The sequence below is a fragment of the Rattus rattus genome, chromosome 4 (assembly GCF_011064425.1).
Source record: "Rattus rattus isolate New Zealand chromosome 4, Rrattus_CSIRO_v1, whole genome shotgun sequence".
NCBI lineage: Eukaryota > Metazoa > Chordata > Mammalia > Rodentia > Muridae > Rattus > Rattus rattus.
This window is the reverse complement of record NC_046157.1, coordinates 20,703,479-20,724,596: the sequence shown is the minus strand read 5'-3', so window position 1 is coordinate 20,724,596 and position 21,118 is coordinate 20,703,479. Positions and strand designations below refer to the sequence as shown.

General features: G+C 45.1%; 2 protein-coding genes across 2 annotated transcripts in view; one reads left to right on the top strand and one right to left on the bottom strand.

Annotated features, from left to right (window-relative positions):
* Parp9 (poly(ADP-ribose) polymerase family member 9) overlaps positions 1-10,976 on the bottom strand; it is a 35,317-nt gene extending 24,341 nt beyond the window's left edge. Inside the window, 12 exon segments of the mRNA XM_032899364.1 lie at positions 1,424-1,503; positions 1,506-1,609; positions 1,611-1,669; positions 1,671-1,825; positions 1,828-1,872; positions 1,875-2,069; positions 2,072-2,227; positions 2,230-2,267; positions 5,641-5,673; positions 6,723-6,774; positions 8,783-8,882; positions 10,794-10,976. Coding sequence (XP_032755255.1) covers positions 1,424-1,503; positions 1,506-1,609; positions 1,611-1,669; positions 1,671-1,825; positions 1,828-1,872; positions 1,875-2,069; positions 2,072-2,227; positions 2,230-2,267; positions 5,641-5,673; positions 6,723-6,774; positions 8,783-8,882; positions 10,794-10,976 — 1,200 coding nt within the window.
* Positions 10,881-18,142, top strand: Dtx3l (deltex E3 ubiquitin ligase 3L). The gene is given in 14 exon segments (XM_032899268.1): positions 10,881-11,161; positions 13,346-13,367; positions 13,369-13,487; positions 13,490-13,593; positions 14,530-14,896; positions 14,899-15,143; positions 15,146-15,528; positions 15,530-15,644; positions 15,647-15,713; positions 15,749-15,904; positions 15,907-15,987; positions 15,990-16,036; positions 16,708-16,925; positions 18,079-18,142. Coding segments are annotated over 14 exon segments (2,175 nt in total). The 5' UTR covers positions 10,881-10,974.
* Positions 18,143-21,118: the final 2,976 nt, after the last annotated feature.

The following is a 21,118-nucleotide window of genomic DNA, read 5'->3' as shown; positions in this document are numbered from 1 at the left end:
CAGCCCTGTTTTCAGATGTTTGAAGCAGGGTTTTGTTTAGCTAGAGCTGGCCTCTTCAAACTCAAGGGGCTGAGAATGACCTTGTATCCCTGAACCTTGGGCTTCCACCTTAAACTACTGTGATTACAAGGGCGGGCGGGCCACCATGCCCAGCCATATCCCTAAATGCTATTTTTGTTCACTATTATTGATAGATTGCTTTGGCAATGCCAAATGATTTGTTTCCCCCAATGAAATATTGTCAAATAAAGTTTTTTTTTAAAAAAAAATACTGAAAGTAGGATAAAACTAGAGAGATAAGTAACTGAGTCAGTCAAGTTCTTGCCAGAAACCATGTGAAAAAAAGCCAGATGTGGTGACAAGTACTCATGATCCCAGTTATGCCAAAGAAGACCGACAAATGCCCTGGGACTAGCTGACCAGTTAGGCACAGCCTGCCTGATAAGTTTCAAACCAATGAGAAACTGTCTCAAAAAAAAAGAAGGGTAGACAGTACTTTAGGAGACAACCAAGGTTGACCTCTGGCTCCTTCACACATGTGCACATATGTGCAAACCCCAACCCCATCTCCAAGCATGCATAGACCCACAAATATACACCTATCAACACACACATATAAGATACACATACACACTCTCACACACACACATATACACAAGCGCACATGCATACACACACTAAATTCATTCATTCATTCATTCATTCATTCATTCATTCATTCATGTGCTCAGCTGAGGCAATCCCAGCTTGGAGGCAGAGGCAGCTAGATCTCTGTGAGTTTAAGACCAGCCTGATCTACATACCAAATTCCAGAACAGCCAAAGCTCTGTAGAGACTTTTGCCTCAAAAAAGTAAAAATAAGAATCTAGTGTTTGAGGCTGAGGCAGGAGGATGACATGGTAGAAAACAAAGCCTGTTTCAAAAACAAAAAGACATCAGAGCCAGCTTCAGTTCTTTGGGACCCAAGAGTATTCCAATTGCTTCTGGTTCCTGAGACTCAGAGCCTAGTCATTACAATTCCCCATATTACCACGTGCCACACACTACTGTGACCACCTCTCGGACGTTTAAGTTGTTGTTGTGTGTTTTAAAGGAAGGACTGAAGACTGAAGGAAAGAAAGCCATTGGGGTTGGGGATTTAGCTCAGTGGTAGAGAGCTTGCCTAGCAAGCGCAAGGCCCTGGGTCCGGGTCCCCAGCTCCGAAAAAAAAAAGAACCAAAAAAAAAAAAAAAAAAAAAAAAAAGCCATTAAGTTAGGAATAATGAAGCTGGTCTCTAATCCAGATGACCCTAGCCTGACTGACATTCACTCTCTAACCACCCAAAGATGCAGCTTACAGTCTTCCACTTTAAACAACTTAGTAATTAACCATTAGTTCCAGGACTCCCTATGTCAGTGCCAGGAATAAAAAACAAAAACTTACTGTTTGCAGTTCAATGCAGCCTTGGACAATCTGGAGAGTCAGGCCCTGGCCAATGTGAAGAGTTACACTGGAAGAAGGGTTGTTTCTAGACTCTCCCAGGAGCTCGGCTCCTTCCCGAGGATTTTTCTGAGGCGGATTTAAAGGACTCAACAGTGGGGCCCCTCATTGCTCACCAGATGAATCTCGCAAATTACTGACTGTTTGCTTGTCTTGGAAATAAAGACAGATAGTTTCTAGAATTATCGTGTACACAAATGCAGAGGAACTGGAAAATTCCAGAGCTCAGGGCTGGAATTGCTACTGTCTTAATGCATGTATTCCATTTGGTGACATAGTCTAGAATGTTGGCAATGGCGAGTGACAGTAATTCAATAGCTGTCTGGCTGTCCATAACTGTCCACGAGGTCCAACTGCATGGATAATCAAATGGCAAGGAAGCTTCCCGCTTTGGTGACAGCATATCCACCGACTGGAATTTTTACCATAGGTGGCAATCCATTTTTGCTCTCTTCTTGGATTTCAGAGCCACCAATTTTCACCAAGCTTCCAGCCAGGCCACCTCCATGCAAAAGGTCTTCATTGGCTGCGTTCACCACAGCATCAACAACATGTCCGGTGAGGTCATCCTTCCAGACAGATAGCTCTATCCAGGGGTCAGCATCCTTCTGAAGACCTTCTGAGCAGGAGAGCTGCTTCCTGCTGGAGTTGGATATCTCAGGGTACAGATACATCCAAACTTTTTCTGGAGGACTTCATACAACTGACTCTCATTGCTTTTCAAAATTTCGAAGATGTTGTGTTTAATGGAATTTGCCATCTATGGTGGTGTTCAAGAGAATCGTCGCTGAGAAGGAGAAAGACAAAACAAGAAATGAACACTGGTTCCTGTGAAAAGGACGTTGTTCCTTTCCATGCTGCATTTCTTACTTGGAAAGAGAGATGAACTTCCATTCCTCCTTACTGACACTGCTTTTCCCCGCTACATGGAATCAGGTCAAAGATATCTAAGGGTCTTTGAGGCAAAAATCATTGGAAAAGGGCTCTGCCTTGTGTGGGACATTTAGTTAGCAGTCCTAAAATAAGAAAGCAAGAATGTCTTGAATGTTTGTAAACACACACACACACACACACGCACGCACACACACAGTAAAATGACTTAATTGAGAGTTCGAATAAAAGGAATCTGTAGTCATAACTTCGTTGCTTTTCTTAGTGTCTTAGTTTAAGTTTGCTTAGAAGCAGCTCTTGAGAAAAGACTTTTTGAGTGTAAATATTTTAAGACTTGATTCTAGAAAACACCAGGGGTTGAAGTTAAGGAGAGAAAGGAAGAAACTAAGACAGGAAAACACAAACAAGCAAGGATCCTATGTGCACTGGTTAGCAAAATGAAGATCATTGCTACTAGAGGGCAGAGTAGATGATAACTCAGAGTCAGAGCCCTAGAGTAGCTGTTACAAGAGCTGAGATACGCATCCAGCTTCTATGGGTCATTAGTCAAAGCTGTTTCTTATTGAGAGGAGATGGGCAACACAGAACCAGCCAGGGGGTAGAAGACCGGCATCCTCTCTGGCTGGTGGCACTTACTCTGGATCTCACAGTCCAAATCAACAGAGAGTTACAGCCCAGTAGCTAAAAGAATTATTATGCTATGCACGCCCTTCCTTAACCCCAGCACTAGGGAGGCAGAGGCAGGCAGATCTCTGTGAATTCAAGGTCAGTTTGGTCTACAGAGCCAGTTCCAGAACAGTCAGAAGAACTACATGGTGAGATCCTGTCTTTAAAAAAAAAAAAAATCACTGGGTTGAGGATTTAGCTCAGTGGTAGAGCGCTTGCCTAGGGAAGCAAGGCCCTGTTGGTCCCCAGCTCAAAAAAAGAACCAAAAAAAAAAAAAAAAAAATCACTTACTGCATTTTTAAGGATACAAGATGTCTTGTTCACATCCTTCTTAATTTGTTTATACATGGAAAATCTAGTTAGCTCACAGTCTCTATAGCTATTTGGTACTTGAGGTGAAGTCATGGTTCTCAGGACGACCCCATCCAAGGCTGAGCAATGCCACTTATGGCCTATATGGGGCACCTGTAACACACATTTCAGACTTCCAGAGGCTTCAATCCCGGGGCAGGGAAGTTGATGATGGTGATAATACAAGGTCCCCCGTGTAGTCCTTGAATTAGAATCTTCCCTAAACTTTGGGACTACCACCATACCCACCCAGCATAGATTTTCATACAGTCTGATAGAGTTCTCTTTTTTTTTCTTTCATATAAACTTGTTCCACCTCAAAATCCAATTTCTGGATAACCCAACCTGCAGTGTGACAATATCTTTGCCTGCAAATCCCTCTTACAGGGTAGTGGTGGTGGCACACACCTTTAATCCCAGCTCTCAGGAGGCTGAGGCAGGGGAATCTCTTGAGTTCCAGGTCAGACTGGTCTACAGAGTGAGTTCCACAGCAGCCAGGGCTACACAGAGAAACCCTCTGTCGAAGGAAGGAAGGAAGGAAGGAAGGAAGGAAGGAAGGAAGGAAGGAAGGAAGGAAGGAAGGAAAAAAGGAAAAAAAAATCCTTTGGAAACTGAACTTTTGCCAGACCTTGCAACCAGGTTAATAACATACTTAGATACTCAATCTGTTTCCTGTGTGTGTGTGTGTGTGTGTGTGTGTGTGTGTGGTGTGGTGTGGTGTGTGGTGTGTCTGTCTGTGTGTGTCTGTCTGTCTGTCTCTGTGTGTGTGTCTCTCTTTGCGTGTGTGTGTGTTTTGCTTTTGGGTGGTTCGATGTTGCTCTGTGTGTGTGTATATCTCTGTCTGTGTGCGTGTGTGTGTGTGTGGTGTGTGTGGTGTGTCTGTCTCTGTGTGTCTGTCTGTCTGTCTCTGTGTGTGTCTGTGTGTGTGTCTGTGTATGTGTGCCCGTGTGTGTGTGTGTGTCTCTGTGTGTGAGCCTTTTAACCTCTCATTTAAGAAAGCAATGTAACCAACCTTATATGCTTTGCAGTCAGCTTTTAAAACATAAACTAAATGCATGGCTTTGTGTATGTGAGTACACTGTAGCTGTTTTCAGACACACCAGGAGAGGGCATCGGATCCCATTACAGATGGTCGTGAGCCACCATGTGGTTGCTGGGAATGAACTCAGGGCCTCTGGAACCTCTAAGTCATTTCTCCAGTCCCCAAATGCATAGCTTTAGTCTTAATCTAAAATTGTTCCAAGTCCCTAACCCAGAACAATGTGTGTGCCTGTGTGTGTTTTGGTAATCATTTGCTGAAGGCAGCCAACAGGTTGAAAGAAACCTTAAACAAAATCAATTAACAAATAAAATAAATTACAAAAAAAAGATAAATACAAAACAAAACAACGATAACAAAATAAAAAACAGAATAACAATAAGTGTGAGAAGCAACATGTGGATATATACTGAGAACATCTGTTTGTGGGTCACGGGGTCAGTAAAGTAACTTCTTCCTTCTAAAACTCCTAAAAACAAGAATTCAATTCCTTTACTGTACTGTCTTTTTTCTGTGCTGTTAAATAAACTGTTGTTTATTTATAAATGCTGTTAGGGACAGACAACAAGGACAGACAGACATCAGATATACGCAACAGACAGATTACAGACAACAAAGTACAGACAAATGGAGAACATTTCAAAGAATAAAGAGGAAGCTGAACTGTGACTGAAGTTAGTCCCTGTTTCTAATCTGAGCCGCCAAAAAAAAAGACTTCTGGTGACCTCTTACCCAAAAAGAAGCCACAACAAAGCAATTGGTCTCAATTGGCCACCCCTAGGAACTAGGCAGGTTGACTCTCTCAGCTCTTGGTCAGTCTTTCTGCCCATTTTGGCTGCCATAAGTGTCATAAGTCACAGGGCTGGAGGGCTGATGTGCACCTTTAGTCTCAGTGCTCAGTGCTCAGGGCAAAAGCAGGCAGATCTGAGTTCCAGGTCCTCGAAGCGAGACCATCCGCAAACAGATAGAGAACAGAGTCTCTGCCCACAAGGGAAAGGACAGTGGGGACCTGAGAGAACACGTCTTCGGCTGCCACAGTGCCTCTGGAAGCAGTTCCCCCTTCCGAGCCATGTGCCCGAGTCTCCACAGTGTTTGCAGTCACACACCTGAGCCCCTGAAGGGGAGACAGTCTCCTTCTGAGTGCTCTCTTCTGTACTGAGGAAAGAGCTCAGCAAAAGGCTTTCTTAAGTAAGAGAGAGTGAGGCGATCATACCTGGTCTTTGGTGGGAGCTGCTGCTCCTGGACCCTGTGAAGAAATGAAAACGGCTGCTTTAAGAGCAGAGATGACCAATCGCACACGCACCACCCACCACGACAAGAAGGAATACCATGGGTTTTCAGGTTTAGAGTTTGGGGAAGGAAATTTTTTGGTTGGTTGTTTAGATTCATTATTCAGTTTGTTGATTTTTGTCGTGCTTTTTTCATCGTTTGTTTTTGTTTTTCCCTTTGGTTTTTCAAGACAGGAGTCCCTGTGTAGCCCTGTCTGTATCCTCTGTAGACCAGGCTGGCCTCAAACTCAGCAATCTGCTTGCCTTTGCCTCCTGAGTGCTAGGATTAAAGGCGTGCACCACCACTGCCAGGCTTGCCCTGTTGTTTTTTAATGTGAGTACCTAAAACCCTGAAGACACTAAAAGCTGCATCAACTACTAAACCTATCTATGCCTCTTTTTTTTTTTTTTTTTTAAAGTTTGTTTATTTATTTCATGTATGTGAGTACACTGTCGCTGTCCTCAGACACACCAGAAGAGGGCATCTGATCCCATCACAGATGGTTGTGAGCCACCATGTGGTTGCTGGGATTGAACTCAGGACCTCTGAAAGAGCAGCCAGTGCTCTTAACTGGCTGAGCCATCTCTCCAGCCCCTATCTATGCCTCTTAAAGAGTTCAATGCGGGTTGGGGATTTAGCTCAGTGGTTAGAGCGCTTGCCTAGCAAACACAAGGCCCTGGGTTGGTCCCCAGCTCAAAAAAAAAAAAAAAAAAAAAAGAGTTCAATGCACTTTCTGTTTGTCTGTCTCACACTGTAGGCCAGGTTGGCCTTGAACTCACTATAGAGCCCAAGCTGGCCTTGAACTCACTATAGAGCCCAAGCTGGCCTTGAACTCACTCTAGAGCCCAGGCTGGCCTTGAACTCACTATAGAGCCCAGGCTGGCCTTGAACTCACTATAGAGCCCAGGCTGGCCTTGAACTCACTATAGAGCCCAGGCTGGCCTTGAACTCACTATAGAGCCCAGGCTGGCCTTGAACTCACTATAGAGCCCAGGCTGGCCGTGAACTCCCCAGCAGTCCTCTTACCTGAGTCTCCCTAGTGCTGAGGTTTGTCTGCCAATGCTCAGCTGATGTACTTCTAAGTCAGAATAAAGAGAAAAGGGAGGCAAACATCTGAAAAGGCTCAAAGGACTCAACCATAATGAGCCAAAGCCTCAGATGGGCTCAAAGTCTTATGGGAATTCTCTGGCCAGAATAGAAAGCATGAGGACCTGAACCTGTCCAGATGCATCTCCCCAGATCAGTAAGGACCCACTTCCAGTTGCTTATTTCATGACAAACAGAAAGTAGGTGTTTTCAGATCGACTCAAGGAGGCCTTTCTCCATGCCACTTTCATTCCTTGATCTCTCCTGACCCCTGCCCTGAGAGACAACTACTGAAAGAGTTAACAAAAAACAAAACAAACAAACAAACAAACAAAAAAAAACCACACCGTATAGAAGGTGGTATGAGACTGGGTCTCATGTAGCTCAGGCTAGCCTCAAACTTGCTACAAACTACCAAGCCCAATTTACGATTATTACTGGAAATTGAAGCCAGGGTTATATACATGGTAGATAAGCCCTTTATCATCTGTTCATTCTAGTCCTGGAGATAACATAAAAAAAAAAAAAAGCCATCCATCACTGCGTTCATTCTGCTAATAATGTTAGTATATTATTTATTAATTTCTTATGTTTTGAATTTTGAGGCAGGGTTTTACTCCGAGCTCAGGCTACCCTGGAACCTGTTGGGATTTTTTTCTGCCTTGACTTCCTGAGTACTGGATGCTCCCATACTCACCTATATTAGCACACTCGTTCGTGATTTCCGTTTCTCACACAGGACAAGGAAAAAACTTTTAAAATTTTAATTTTATACATATGGGTGTTCCTGCATGTATGTTTGTGTATCACATGGTTGCTGTGGAGGCCAAAAGAGGGCGCTGGGTCTCCCAGAAGTAGAATCTCCATGTGAGGACTGGGAATTGAACCTGGGTTCTCCGGAAGAGCAGCTAATGCTCTTAACCACTAAGTCATCTCTCCAGCCCCAGGAGACAACTTAAAAAAAAAAACACAAGGGGTTGGGGATTTAGCTCAGTGGTAGAGCGTTTGCCTAGGAAGCGCAAGGCCCTGGGTTCGGTCCCCAGCTCCGAAAAAAAGAACCAAAAAAAAACAAAAAACAAAAAACAAAACATTATATGTCTGTATGAGCCTGTGTGAGCTGTGTATACTGAAGAAATAAAGTTTCATAGTTTCATAGATATGAGAAACAAAGTTGTAAAAACAAGGTTTTGAGAAATACATCTGGTGGTCAGGATGTCCAGTGATATGAAATAAGTTTTGGTGATCAAGATTCTGACTAAGCTAATTAAGACAAAACAATAACAACTGTTCTTGGAAAGACCCCCACCCCTCCCTGTGGTAAATTCCAAGAACAACCGAAAGATGTCATCCTGACCCTGCCCGACTACCCAGTTCACCCCCCCTCTAAGAGACTTGCCAACTTAGCCGTTTCCCAGTGATTCACCAAGGCCAGGTGTAGAGCTGGATGAGGAAAGTGACCAACTGAGCCAAGAACAGCCCCTTGAGCAGGCCAGCCAATACCTGACCAGATCCTTTGTCCTGTGTACCACCAATGAGAATGGGCCAGCTAACCCTGTTGCTGAAGTCTGCCCTCTGTAACAGAATAAAAAGTTGTGCGCTTTTTGGGTTGGTTTGCCTCTCCTCGTGGATAACAGCCCCCACGCACGTGGATTAAAAACCCACATCCTCATGCTATTGCAGTGGTCACTTTGTCAATCTGAGTTCTGTGGGCTCCTGAGGTAAGGCCACTTGAGGGTCTTACAACATAAACCACATGCATGTAAGAGTCTGCAAGACTAGAAAAAGGAAATCAGAGTCCCTAGAACTGAGGTTACAGCAAGATCGTAAGCCACCGAGTGAGTGCTAGGGAACCAAACTGTCCTCTACAAAGGGCAGTGTAAGGTTATATGAGGCTGCTAGGTGTAAACCCAAGGCCCCAGCTTTCTTACTGCTGTGGGAGAGCTCTTAGATGGTAACGATTGGACTTTTCATGATGAAAGGTATTTATATTTCTGGCTTACGTGTAATAGGCCATTCTTCACGTCCCACGCTGGTCTCCGGATGTTTATACTCGTTTGTGTTTCCAAGTGTACTCTGTAATCCAGGAGATGGTGCCTGAGTCTGGGAACGGATAAAAAGAATACAGTAAGCCTGACCAAAGCTGAGGCAATTTGGGTTTTGGTGACTGTTTTTGAGATAAGGTCTTATCACGTTACTCTTGCCTGGTCTGGAACACGCTGTGCAGATGAAGCCTCCTGAGTACTGGTATTAAAGGCTTGTGCCACCAATGGCTAAAGCTGAGGGGATCTTCTAAATATACACCATAGGAGGCTGACGTTTTTTTTTTGTTTGTTTGTTTGTTTTGGTTTTTTTTTTTTTTTTGAGCTGGATGGCTCAGTGGTTAAGAATACTGTCTGCTCTTCCAGGGGTCCTGAGTTCAATTCCCAACAACCACAGTGGCTCACAACCTTTTGTAATGGGATATTGTGCCCTCGTCTGGGGTGTCTGGAGACAGCTACAGTGTACTATATATAATAAATAAATTTTAAAAAAGAATTTTTAAAAAAAAAAAAAGAAAAAAGAAGGAAAAGTATACCATAGGAGACCGAAAAAGAAACTTCTGCTCTTTAGTAGTTCTTCATGCCAACAGGGAGGATGACCACGCCACTTTGGCATTGATACTGTTTACCTTCTGGTAATGGTGGTTGAATCAGAGGGGAAACCTGTAGGGGCTGGAACAGGAAACGCTTTGTGGAAGTGAGGTCTTGATGCTGTTGGTAGACTTAGGAAATGATAGGAAAGTGCTGAGACCAGGAAAAACGTCGAAGGAGCGGCCTTCTCAACAGTGGTGCTCCCCACAGCGTCTCGGAAGACAGAAGACACTGCTTGAACCTGCACGGGGTGCGTTCCCTGGATCTGTTAGAAACAGCTCTGACCTAAGGGGTGTCTGGATGAAAACCTGAAGCTCTGGGAAATTTTACTTTTTTCATGATTTTAGCCTAGTAGGCTAATACAACTAAAGATTATGAACTGTTAGACTCACGACTAAAACTTTTACAATATTGTTATCTAAAACCGTTGCTATCATTGAGTCTCTGGGCTGATCTATAATGTCTTTGCAATAGAAAAAACTGTGTATAGCATCAGAGTCCAGTTAGCCATGCGCATTGAGGAGTAACTCGAATACTAACCGAAACCATGATCGGGATCCGCTGAGCCTCAGAGGGCAGTGTTGCTTTCACAGAAGAAAAGACCTCTAATGTTCCTCGGAGGCTGCTCATGGAGTCTGCTCTGGGGTGCACTTGTCTGTTTTGAGGAGAGCAGACAAAACTCAAAACTTCCGTTTTCCTGGTCCTTTATATAGGCTGCTACCAGGAGGTGTGACCCAGGTTTAGGTCGGTCTTCCCGTCTCAAATCACCCAATCAAGAAAATTGCCCCAAGCACTATGCAGCTAGCTAGGGTTTTGATGATTCTAGACGCAGTCAGAAGGACAACCAAGATTCCTCTTCCTCTCCTGGCCCTGGAACTGAACCCTCTGACTTCAGCTCTCCCAGCCAAGGAAGGATACTTTCTCCCTCCCCACCCCACCTTAAGATTCCGCTTGAAACCAGCGCTTTGACTTTTTGCTTGGTTCACAGGTACTTATTGCTTCTGTGCTAAGTGCCTCTTTACCTCCTCTCTAGGAAGCAAGTAGACCTATGCTATTCGCTGACTTAAGGCCCCAGAGCAGAAAATCCCTAAGGTGCCCATCTAAAGGGAAAAGAACTGGTGATAGGTCACCAAGCAGGTAAACTCCCTCCACTTGAAATCAGAATCGCATCTCAGTAAATACCAGTTCTAACAATCATATAACAAAATCATATAACAAAAGCACAAACAAGTGAAACTCTTTACCCTCTACTCCGCCCCACCCTTGGGAAGCCTGAGGCTGAGAACCCGGTTCCCGCCACTCTACCGTTCCTTCAAGAAAGAAGGCGACCTGCCACCACGGGGCCTCTAAGCGCCCACCGCCGAGTATGCGAACTACTCACCGGGTGATGGCCTGGCCCACTGCAGAGCAAGAGAGGCGGCGGCTCTGCGGGGAACAGGGAGGGACCTCCCGGGAAACGAAACTGAAACTTTGCCTCTCGGGTCTCTGGGGCCGGACGCGCCTTCTCTCTGTCCTGGTTGTGCAGCACCCCTGAGCCCCAAGCGAGCCAGACGCAGACAGCCATGGCCTCCAGTCCGGACCCGCCGTCCCCACTACTCGTAAGGCTGCTGGAGTCCATCCCCAGAGCGCGCATGAAGCTAGAGATATATTTCCAGAGCCGGGCCTCCGGAGGAGGGGGAGTGCTCTGTTCATCCCGTGGGGGGCCCGGCCCCCGGACACCTTCTGAGGTGAAGTTCCTAGAAAAAGCAGGTGAGCCAGGGCAGGGGAAATAAGGCTCAGGTGCAAAGGTGGATCCAACAGGTTTCCAAACCGACCCCTGCATGCTTCGAGGAGAGTGTGGCTCTCTCTGCCTGTGGGAGAGTGCGGACCACAGACTCCTCCGTCCCGCAGTGGCAGATAGAGCCTCAGATGAGTCCACCTGCAGACGGTTGACCCGTCGGAGAATTCCCCAGCAGACCCAGTAAAGAAAAGAAACAAGGGGCGGGGGATTTAGCTCAGTGGTAGAGCGCTTACCTAGGAAGCGAAAGGCCCTGGGTTCGGCCCCCAGCCCCAAAAAAAAGAACCAAAAAAAAAAAAAAAAAAGAAAAGAAACAAAGTGTGGGAGTTGGGACTGAGAAGGAAACCCAGAAGCTTGTGCGCACTAGGCCAAGTGCTCCACCACGGGTCTGGACTCCAAGCCACTTTCCTGTTGTAAATAATGATCTCATCGATGTGTTTTTTAAGGATTACAAAAGTAACATACGACCACTTTAAAAGGAAAAGGCAAATGAAAACTTATTGAAGATTGTTTGGTTTTGGTTGGTTTTAGAGACAGGGTTTCTCCTGTATCCCTGGCTGTCCAGGAACTCGCTCTGTAGGCTGAACTCAAACTCACAGAGATCCTCCTGCCTCTGCTGGGATTAAAGGCATGCGGTGCCCCACTAATGTCCCCAATGAGAGCATTTTCATGCATTCTTTTTCTGAGTCAGCTAATGCATATACATTCTAAACTTTTGGATTCTTGGTTTTTTTTGGGGAGTCCCCCTTAACTATGCAATAAATATTATTCAACGTCATTGAAATAAGAGACTCAAAACCATTACAAAACATAGGTTTCCCCCCACCCCCACCCTTTGAGACAGGATCCTGCCGTGTACCACGGATTGGCTTTGAATTCATGATCCCCCCCGCACCGCTACCTCTACCATTTAAGTGCTAGGACTGTGGGTGTGTACCAGCATGCCCAGACTAGAAACGTGGTTTCTAATAACCAAGTTATATAATATGGTAAAACTTAAGCTCCCTACTTTGGAGTTCTGAATAGCTTCTCCCATCAACAGCCTGCTGTTCCAGAATGCCAGAAATAACTGTTCAGGTCCTCTGTGTGCATCTGACAAGGGGCCTACAACAGATACTGCCAAGGTCCAACTTGGTAAACCAATGTGTTTATTGGGGTTACTCACAGGAATATGGAAATGACTCAAAGACGACTCTATCGCCAAAGCTGACCTAGCATGGGGGCAGCTCAGGAAGCCGGGAACCTGGAGCTCACTGTAGAGCCTGCAGGCAGGCTCCTGGCGTATCCCTTCCAGGTGCCTCAGCTGGTGTAAACCTCCTCCAGGGAGCTTAGTGCCGCCTTCTGCAGGTAGCTTCTCTAGTGTCAAAGTTTTCTTCTCAGCTTGGCTCGTCGGAGAGTCTCCTATGCAGATCTTCATCACAGCTCTGTTCTTGGAGTCTCAGGAGGACTCTTCCCAACAGTCTTTATCGCTTACTCTGTCAGGGAGGGGCCTATTCACTTTCAGGGATTTCCTAAAGCTATTTTGAGTTGTTTGCCTTCTTGCTTAAGGAACTTCTCTGCAGGGTGGAATGTTTCAATCTTGGGGAAATTTACGCAACAGTTCCACACTCTAGGGTTCATCCGAATAAACCATATAGTGTAACATCTATTTCCATAGTGTTTATCTTGCGTGAAGGATTAAAAATTCATCTAGAGGGGTTGGGGATTTAGCTCAGTGGTAGAGTGCTTGCCTAGCAAGAGCAAGGTCCTGGGTCGGTCCCCAGCTCCGGAAAAAAAAAAAAAAAGAAGAAGAAAAAAAAAATTCATCTAGAGATTCTTAAAAGTCTCAGTGGGCAGTGGTGGCACATGCCTTTAATTACAGCACTCTGGAGGCAGAGGCAGGCAGATCTCTGTGAGTTCAAGGCCAGCCTGATCTACACCAGGAGTTTCAGGGCGGCCAGGACTACCTGGTGTCTCAAAAACAAACAAACAAACAAACACAAAAGCATAGGGAGAGTATGGGTAGCTTATGTGAAAGTCCTAAGCTTGTTAGGGATATCTCTGGAGGTGGTGTCCTCTGACATTTCTGGAATCAACCTAGAGGGACCCTGAGGGTCATTTCTGTAAATCCTCTCTCATTGCTGTGTGAATGTATGTGTTTAATGTCTCCCCTCAAGATAAGGAGAATGTGTTGAAAAGGAGAACACCAGATGTTGGTTGATGACAAACCTGTGCCTATTGTCCTGGAAACTATTAAAAAGCCAGAAGAGGACCTGAGACCCAGACCTCCATCACTGACACAGCCAGCTGAGACACCAAGCTCCGACCTCCGTCCTTGACAGAGTCCCTGGATGAAGCACTGGGTGATAAGATACATCCCAGTGATGGGCCCGTTTTTAACTCTGTTGACTCAGTTGTCCAAAAGGTGAGTGTTGACAGAGTTGCTGGTGCTGCTATTCAGGCAGTGTTGTGCACCGGGCTGCACAGGTAAGAATGAAGCTTAGTTGGAACAGGTAGATTATCAGGATCTCAGTCAGTCTGAGTTAGGGAGAAACAGCCTTCTCTGGACATGGGTTTCAGTGAAACATCCTTCTTGTTACACTGGAGAAGGGTGAACAAGGCTATATAAACCTGAGAAAGTAGGTAGGAGTTGGGGGGGGTGAGTGTCTTCTTTTTATTTTATTTATTTGCTTATTTTTGTTTTTGTTTATGTTTTTTTTCAAGACAAGGTTTCTGTATATAGTCCTGGCTGTCCTGGTCACTCTGTAGACCAGCGTGGCCTCAAACTCAGAGATTACCTGCCTCTGCCTCCTGAGTGCTGAGATTAAAGGCCTATGCTACCACTTCTTGGCTGCTTTGGGGTTTTCTTAAAGTAAAAGGGTAAGCAAAGGTAGGGTGAGATGAGAAAGGGCGAGACTCCTTCCGGGATTTAGAGCTACTTTAGGAGCTCAAAGCACCCAAACTCCTTCTTGACGACCACAGCATCGTCAAGGAAAGCAGAGTTCTCTTTTCTCCACCCTTGATCCCCTGGGTCAAACAGATTGTGGCAGCCTTAGACCCAGATCTCTTGGCCACTGAGTATTAGAAAATGTTCATGCCCAGGCTTCCTGCAAAACCTTGCATGAGCCTCCGCAATGAGGTCTGGCCTTGTCTTTCTTTGTTTCATTCACGTTTAGACAACCTTCCCAAGTGAATCTAATGTGCAAAGGAGGCGGTAAGCCTGGGTTGTAGCAGACTGTTCCTCTCAGGGGACTTAGGAAGTCAGTCACCACTAAGAAAAAGTATAGTTTCTGGGTGTCTTTCTGAAGAGGGCTGGACGTCTGAGACATCTTATTTGTACCTGTTCCTTTTAAACCTTCAGGTCTTTCTCGCTGTGACCGCTGAGCTGAACTGTGAACTGCTCTCCAAAGAGCAGAGAGCACAGATTACTGCTGTCTGCCCTCATATCAAAAGCATGGAGGGCAGTGACGGAATTAAGAAGGTGTGTGGCAACTTCAAAGATATTGAAAAGATACATCACTTCCTGAGTTCGCAGCTTTTGGAAAGCGAGCCGCGGAGAATCGTCCCACAGAAATACACACCTTCCGATGTGGAGAGGGAGCCCCCCAGTCAGAGAAGTTTTGAAGTTTCTGTGCTTTTCCTTGAATATTTCAAACATATTTATCCGGGTAGAATAGAATCCATAGAGAAAAAATTTGGTGTAAACATCAAAATCCAAGATAGTTCTCCTATATGGTCTCTATAGGCTTCACCTCCAGACAATCAGGCAACTTAGAAGAAGCTTGTCAGTCTTTTGCCAGAGACTTTCAGAAATGCACATGATCTCTGAAGCAAGATTGTATCTCTTTAGAGGACCAACAGAGAGCAAAGAAAGTCAGGCAGGAGCTGAGTCGCTGCTTCCCAAAGCTCTTGATAAAGGAACAGGGAAGGATTCTAACTCTCCTGGGCTCTTCTGCTGACATTGCAGCTGCCGCATAGAAAAAGTCTCCCAAACTCTTGTCCCAGCACCTGTGAAAATAATAGCCACACCTGTGAAAATAACTGCGTCTGGGTACATGACAGGGATCGAGGTCGATTCGACCCGCTTTAAGCTTCTAGAACCTGAGCTGCTCCAGGAAATCGCAGAGATCGAGCAGAAGTTTAACACTTGTGGCAACGTCCAGGAAAAAGGCCAGAAGACCTGCATTCTCTTTGTCCCCAAGGATAAAGAGTTAGACCTGTCTGTGCAGTCTTACACAAGTTTTACTGAGGCCTTCCAGCATGCCACGTGCCAGCTGAGGACAGAAGTTCTGTCGCTGAAACAGGTGGGCAAGGAGAAAGCTCAATTGCACAAGACCAAGTTTGCTGAGGACTTTAAAAAAACACCCAAGCGTGCACTTCGTGACATCTCAAGAGTCCGTGACCTTGACTGGTTTGCCCAATCACCTTGGGCAGGCAATGCAGTATGTTGCCAAAAGGATGGAATGCCCCCCGTTGTCGCGTCTGGAGAGAAATTGGCTATGGATCATGAAACGCCCATGGAGGTCCCACAGGAATGACTCAGATGTGGCGTTACTTTCTCTTGGAAGCTCTGCTAGCAGCCCCACTGGCCTCGAAGGGGAACAAGGGCGGACAACTCGTCATCTGCATGGACACCATCAGGAACAAGCAGGTGCTCCCTAAGTGCAAGCATGAATTCTGCTCCTCTTGTATCAGCAAAGCCATGTCATTCAAGCCTGTCTGTCCTGTGTGTCTGACTCCCACGGTGTCCAGAAAGGGAACCAGCCAGAGGGAACCATGGCTCACATCATTCAAAAAGACTCACTTCCGGGTTATGAAGGCTGGGGACTATTGTGATTCAGTACAGTTTTGGAGATGGCATACAAACAGTAAGTGTGCCCGAGGAATGTGGGTTTCTTTTAGCTGTGCTAGCATTGCCAAAGTCCAAGGGGTCATCCTGTAGCCTCTTAGATAGTGATTTTCCCAGGAAATCAATCATTCTGTAATTCCGGGTAGGGTCATAACAGATGGAGGCAGAGATCATGTTGCCTGCTTATATTAGATGCTTTTTTAAATTACTTTGACGGTGTACTGAACTCAGGGCTTTGGGCATGCCAAGCAATCACTCTACGAGCCTTTCATATCTTTTTTTGGGGGGTGGGGGAAGGGGAGTTGAGACAGGGTTTCTCTGCCTTGTCTGTCCCGGAACTCAGTTTGTAAAGCAGGCTGGCTTGGAACTCACAGAAATCCACCCGCCTCTGCCTCCTGAGTGCTGGAATTAAAGGTGTGCACCAGCACCGCCTGGCCTCATGTCTTTTTATTAAAGGTAGAAATCATATGTGGGATGGAAGGAGTCGGGCAGGCAGTGTTCTAATTTCTATTTTGAAGAGGAGAACTATGAATTATTCAGAATATAAGTAAAACGTCAATATTTTTTTCTGGCTTTCAATAGGCTTCATGAATGTACCTTTACTGCAATTCAGAGGCGTGTATGTGTGTGTGTGTGTGTGTGTGTGTGTGTGTGTGTGTGTGTGTGTAACATTTACTTTTCTTCATACAGAAGGAGCACCCAAACCCAGGAAAAGCTTACTCTGGAACTTGTCGAGTTGCATATTTGCCTGATAATGCGGAGGGGAGAAAGGTTTTGGATCTGCTCCGAAAAGCCTTTGATCAGAAGCTGATTTTCACAGTAGGAGAATCTCGGGTATTAGGAGTCTCGAATGTCATTACATGGAATGATATTCATCACAAAACAGCCAAGTTTGGAGGACCATCAAAGTAAGAGTCTTTTAGAATGTCATGGCTGCTGGGTGAAGTACAAGGTTGTTGTCCAATGCTGCAGTTCGAGGCTGTGACTTTCTAGGAGTAGGTGTTAGTTAGGGTCACTGTTACTATGGTAACCCAAAAAGCAACCTCAGGAAGAACGTGTTTATTTGCCTTGCATATTCTGAGTCACAGTCCACTGAAGGAAGACAAGGCAGGAGCTCAAAGTAAGCAGGAACCTAAAGGCAGGAACTGATGGAGAGGCCATGGAGGAGTGTTGTTTATGGCTGCTCAACATGCTTTCATGACGTTCAGGATCACCAGCCCAGGGGTGGGTGGTACCACTGACATTGGGCGGGCCCTTCTGACATCAATCTCTAACTAAGAAAATGCCTTACAGGGCTGGAGAGATGGCTCAGCAGTTAAGAGCACTGACTGCTCTTCCAGAGGTCCTGAGTTCAAATCCCAGCAACCACATGGTGGCTCACAACCATCTGTAATGAGATCCGATGCCTCTTCTGGTGTGTCTGAAGAGCCCATAAGCATTGATTACTACACGGGGTAGAATATGACAGTTACGACATTAGGTGCTTCAGTACTTAGAATAAGTTAAGGATTTAAGCCATCTGGCTGGAAAACAGATGCTGCTCTGCCGGCCGGGCACTGGAGTGACTAGAACTCAGAATACTAGATGCTCAGATTCAAATAGTACATACAGATTTTGTGGTCGTTTTGAGGCAGGGTCTCACTATGTGGCTTAGGATGGCCTCAGACTCACATAGCTCTAACTGCTGGGGCCACCAAGGGCTGAGCACCCATGCTACCGTACCCAGCTATTGTACAAGTTGTTAAGAATGATGGGGGGGGGGAGGATTTAGCTCAGTGGTAGAGCGCTTGCCTAGCAAGCACAAGGCCCTGGGTTCGGTCCCCAGCTCCAAAAAAAAAGAAAGAAGAGGAAAAAAAAAAAAAAAAAAGAATGATGGGGTGGGGATGTTGGGGAGGGAGAGCATCCTTATAGAAGAAGGGAGGGGTATGAGATAGGGGCTTATGTCCGGGGAAACCGGGAAAGGGAATAACATTTGAAATGTAAATTTAAAAAAAATCCAATTAAAAAAAAAAAGAATTATTTGGGAGGAAGCTAAAGAGTTTCTTTTTTTCCTTCCTACAGTTTCGGCTACCCTGATCCTGATTACCTGAAACGTGTCAAGGAGGAGCTGAAATCAAAGGGATAGAGTAAAGGAAACTGCAGGAAGATGTCTAGCCACTCTCTAAAGAAGTGTGTTTAGGGAGGCTATATTAGTACAACCAAAATCTTTTTCTAGAAAAACTTAATAACATTTCTCATGTGGCGTAGTCTGCTTGCCAGTCATTGCCAGAGCGTCACTCTCTCATGGAAGCAAACTCTAAAAGGGCACAAGCTGGGGAAATGGCTCTGCCTACCAAGTGTGAAGAAATGCGCTCGGATCTGCATCCTCCATGGAATAGCCTGGTGTGATGGTTTGCACTTGTAATCTTAGCACTGGTGAGTGGAGGCAGGAGGATTCCTGGAGCTTACTGGCCAACTAGTCTAGTCAAAACCATGAGCTCCAGGCTCACAGAGAGACCTTGTCTCAAGAAATAAGGTAGAGGGGTTGGGGATTTAGCTCAGTGGTAGAGCGCTTGCCTAGGAAGCGCAAGGCCCTGGGTTCGGTCCCCAGCTCTGAAAAAAAAAAAAAATGTCAAAAAAAAAAGAAATAAGGTAGATCGGAGCATGGCAGTGCATGCCTTTAATGCCAAAACTTGGAAGGCAGATGCAGGCAATCTCCGTGAGTCCAGACCCAGCCTTCTCTACAGAGCCCAAGTCCCAGGACAGCCAGCTATACCTAGCGAGATCCTGTCTCAAAACAAATATTAGGTGGACAGAATTAAAGATATCTGACAACCTCCTCTGTCCTCAAGGTGACACATCTCCCCCGACACACACACACTCACACATGGGGGTAGAAAAAGAAAACTTTATCGCTTTTTTATAGGATTTCAGTTTTGCTGAAGAAATCTGATGTCATTTTTGTGTTATGGTTGGGGTGTTAGGTGAGTTAATGGAACCCTCCCTGGTTTGTGTTTGTTTGGGGTTTTTGTCATTGCTTTTTTTGTTTGTTTGTTTTGTAGGTTTGGTTTGGTTCGGTTTGGTTTGATTTGATTTGATTTGATTTTGCTGTTGGGACTTAAACCCCAGGCCGATGAGTTCGCCCCATTATCCTTGTTTCCTGTCCATTTCTGTAGCAATACATTAGTCGTTCTTAATCTCTGAACCTTTGTGCATATGGGCAAGCTTAAACCCTTGTTCAGGCAGGGAAGTTTAAAAAAGAGGTTTGGCTGAGAAAGACCCATTATTTCCTTCCCTACCCATAGCAAGCAAAGTTTCTAGGAGATCAGGCAACTTTGGTAATAAATAGAACGAGAAGACTCACAGTTTTCAGAGCCTAGGAGATGGTGTGTGATGACTGCCTGACTCAAGCTGCTAGTAGCTCAACAGAGGGATAAATATATAAAAAGGTATGTCCCCAAATCTTGGGGAAAGGGATGACTTGAGACCTTAGCATTCATTTGGAAAATAGTTTCTTACCCCAACATGTACTTATTAGACTCTGACTAAGCCTTGAACTGGGGGCCCTATTTTCCCCTGATCCATGGAACCTGTCTTAGAGGGTACACTTGCCCTGCTATAGAAGTGTAACATGTTTGTTACATTTTCCCCACTTTTGAGTATATACTGTTTCAAGTTCTAACAGGTGAATAGCCTTGCCTTAGTTTAATATTTTATAATAATTGGTATCTGCAACGTAGTAGCTTTTTGTTTTTCAATCCTTGAGTGAATCCCAGCAGTCTATGCTAGCCCTCATATATAGTCTTTCTAATCCTTTCCCTGGACAGGAATAAAGGAGAAAAGGTAAATCTACTGTACAATCTATATGGTATGTCACAGTTCACTAAGGGCTTCTCAAGTCAGAAGAAAATCACAGCAGACAGTGATCTGCGTTCAGCGACTCTCCAAAATGGTAGATGACACCTTGACCTTCTCCTTATGACACACATATACATACATAAAACCATTTTGGCTAGATATTGATAGCAAGGATTTATCAATTACTTACTCAGTAAGTTTTATATGTTGATATGACCAGTACAATTAATAGCCCCATTCTTTGAACAGGAAAGTCATGCGCAATAGTATGAGCATAGCTGTCAATCACCAAAGGTGACATCATCACTAAATAGAAGTGCTGATTTTTACTTTCATCTCCATTTTGCTTTTTTTGGAGGGGGGATTGTTTGTTTATTTTTTGTTTTTTGTTTTGTTTGGGTTTTTTTGTTGTTTTTTTTTTGTTTTGTTTTGTTTTTTGTTTTTTGAGACAAGGTCTCATGTAACCTACACTGGTCTCTCCCTATGTCTCCAATGCTATTCTTGAACTCTGACCCTTCTGCCTCACCTCCTGCCCAAGTTCTTGCATGTATACTAGGAGGATCTCTCAGGCTCTGCTTCTGCAGACAACCAAGTGCAAGGCATGCACCACCATGCCTGACTTGTGCATCAGTGTAGACCTTTTACTTTTGTCGATTCACCAAGTGTTTATCATGATCATTTTCTGTCTTCTAATCTTGTAATTAAATTTACTGTAAAAAGCAAAAAAAGTAAATGGTTTCTGTTAAGTTCTAGATCTTGTATTTCATCCAGTGCGCACATGCAAATTCTATGTGGTGTTGAGTGCTTCATGGCATTTGGATTTCTTCTTTTGCAAGGCAGTATTATCTGTATTAAATAAAGTTAGGTCCTTGAACTAACTACAGACTGTGTGGTTTCCCTCATTCCTGGTTAGGTTGGACTTCTAGTGTCCGTCCCCACCCCCCCCACTCCCCTCCCCTGGAGCTGAGGACCAAACCCAGGGCCTTGCGCTTGCTGGGCAAGCGCTCTAAGCTGAGCTAAATCCTAACCCCTGTGTGTTTCCTATGACACATACAGGATACAGTGGTGTGTGGAAGCATTTTGTGTGTGTGTGTGTGTGTGAATGTGTGTGAGTGTGTGAGGTGTGTGTGTGTGAATGTGTGTGTGTGAGTGTGTGTGTGTGGTGTGTGTGTGTGTGTGTGAATGTGTGTGTGTGTGTGTGTGTGTGTGTGTGTGTGTGTGTGTGTGTGTAGCTCCACCATCACAGAACAACTCTTAATTGACT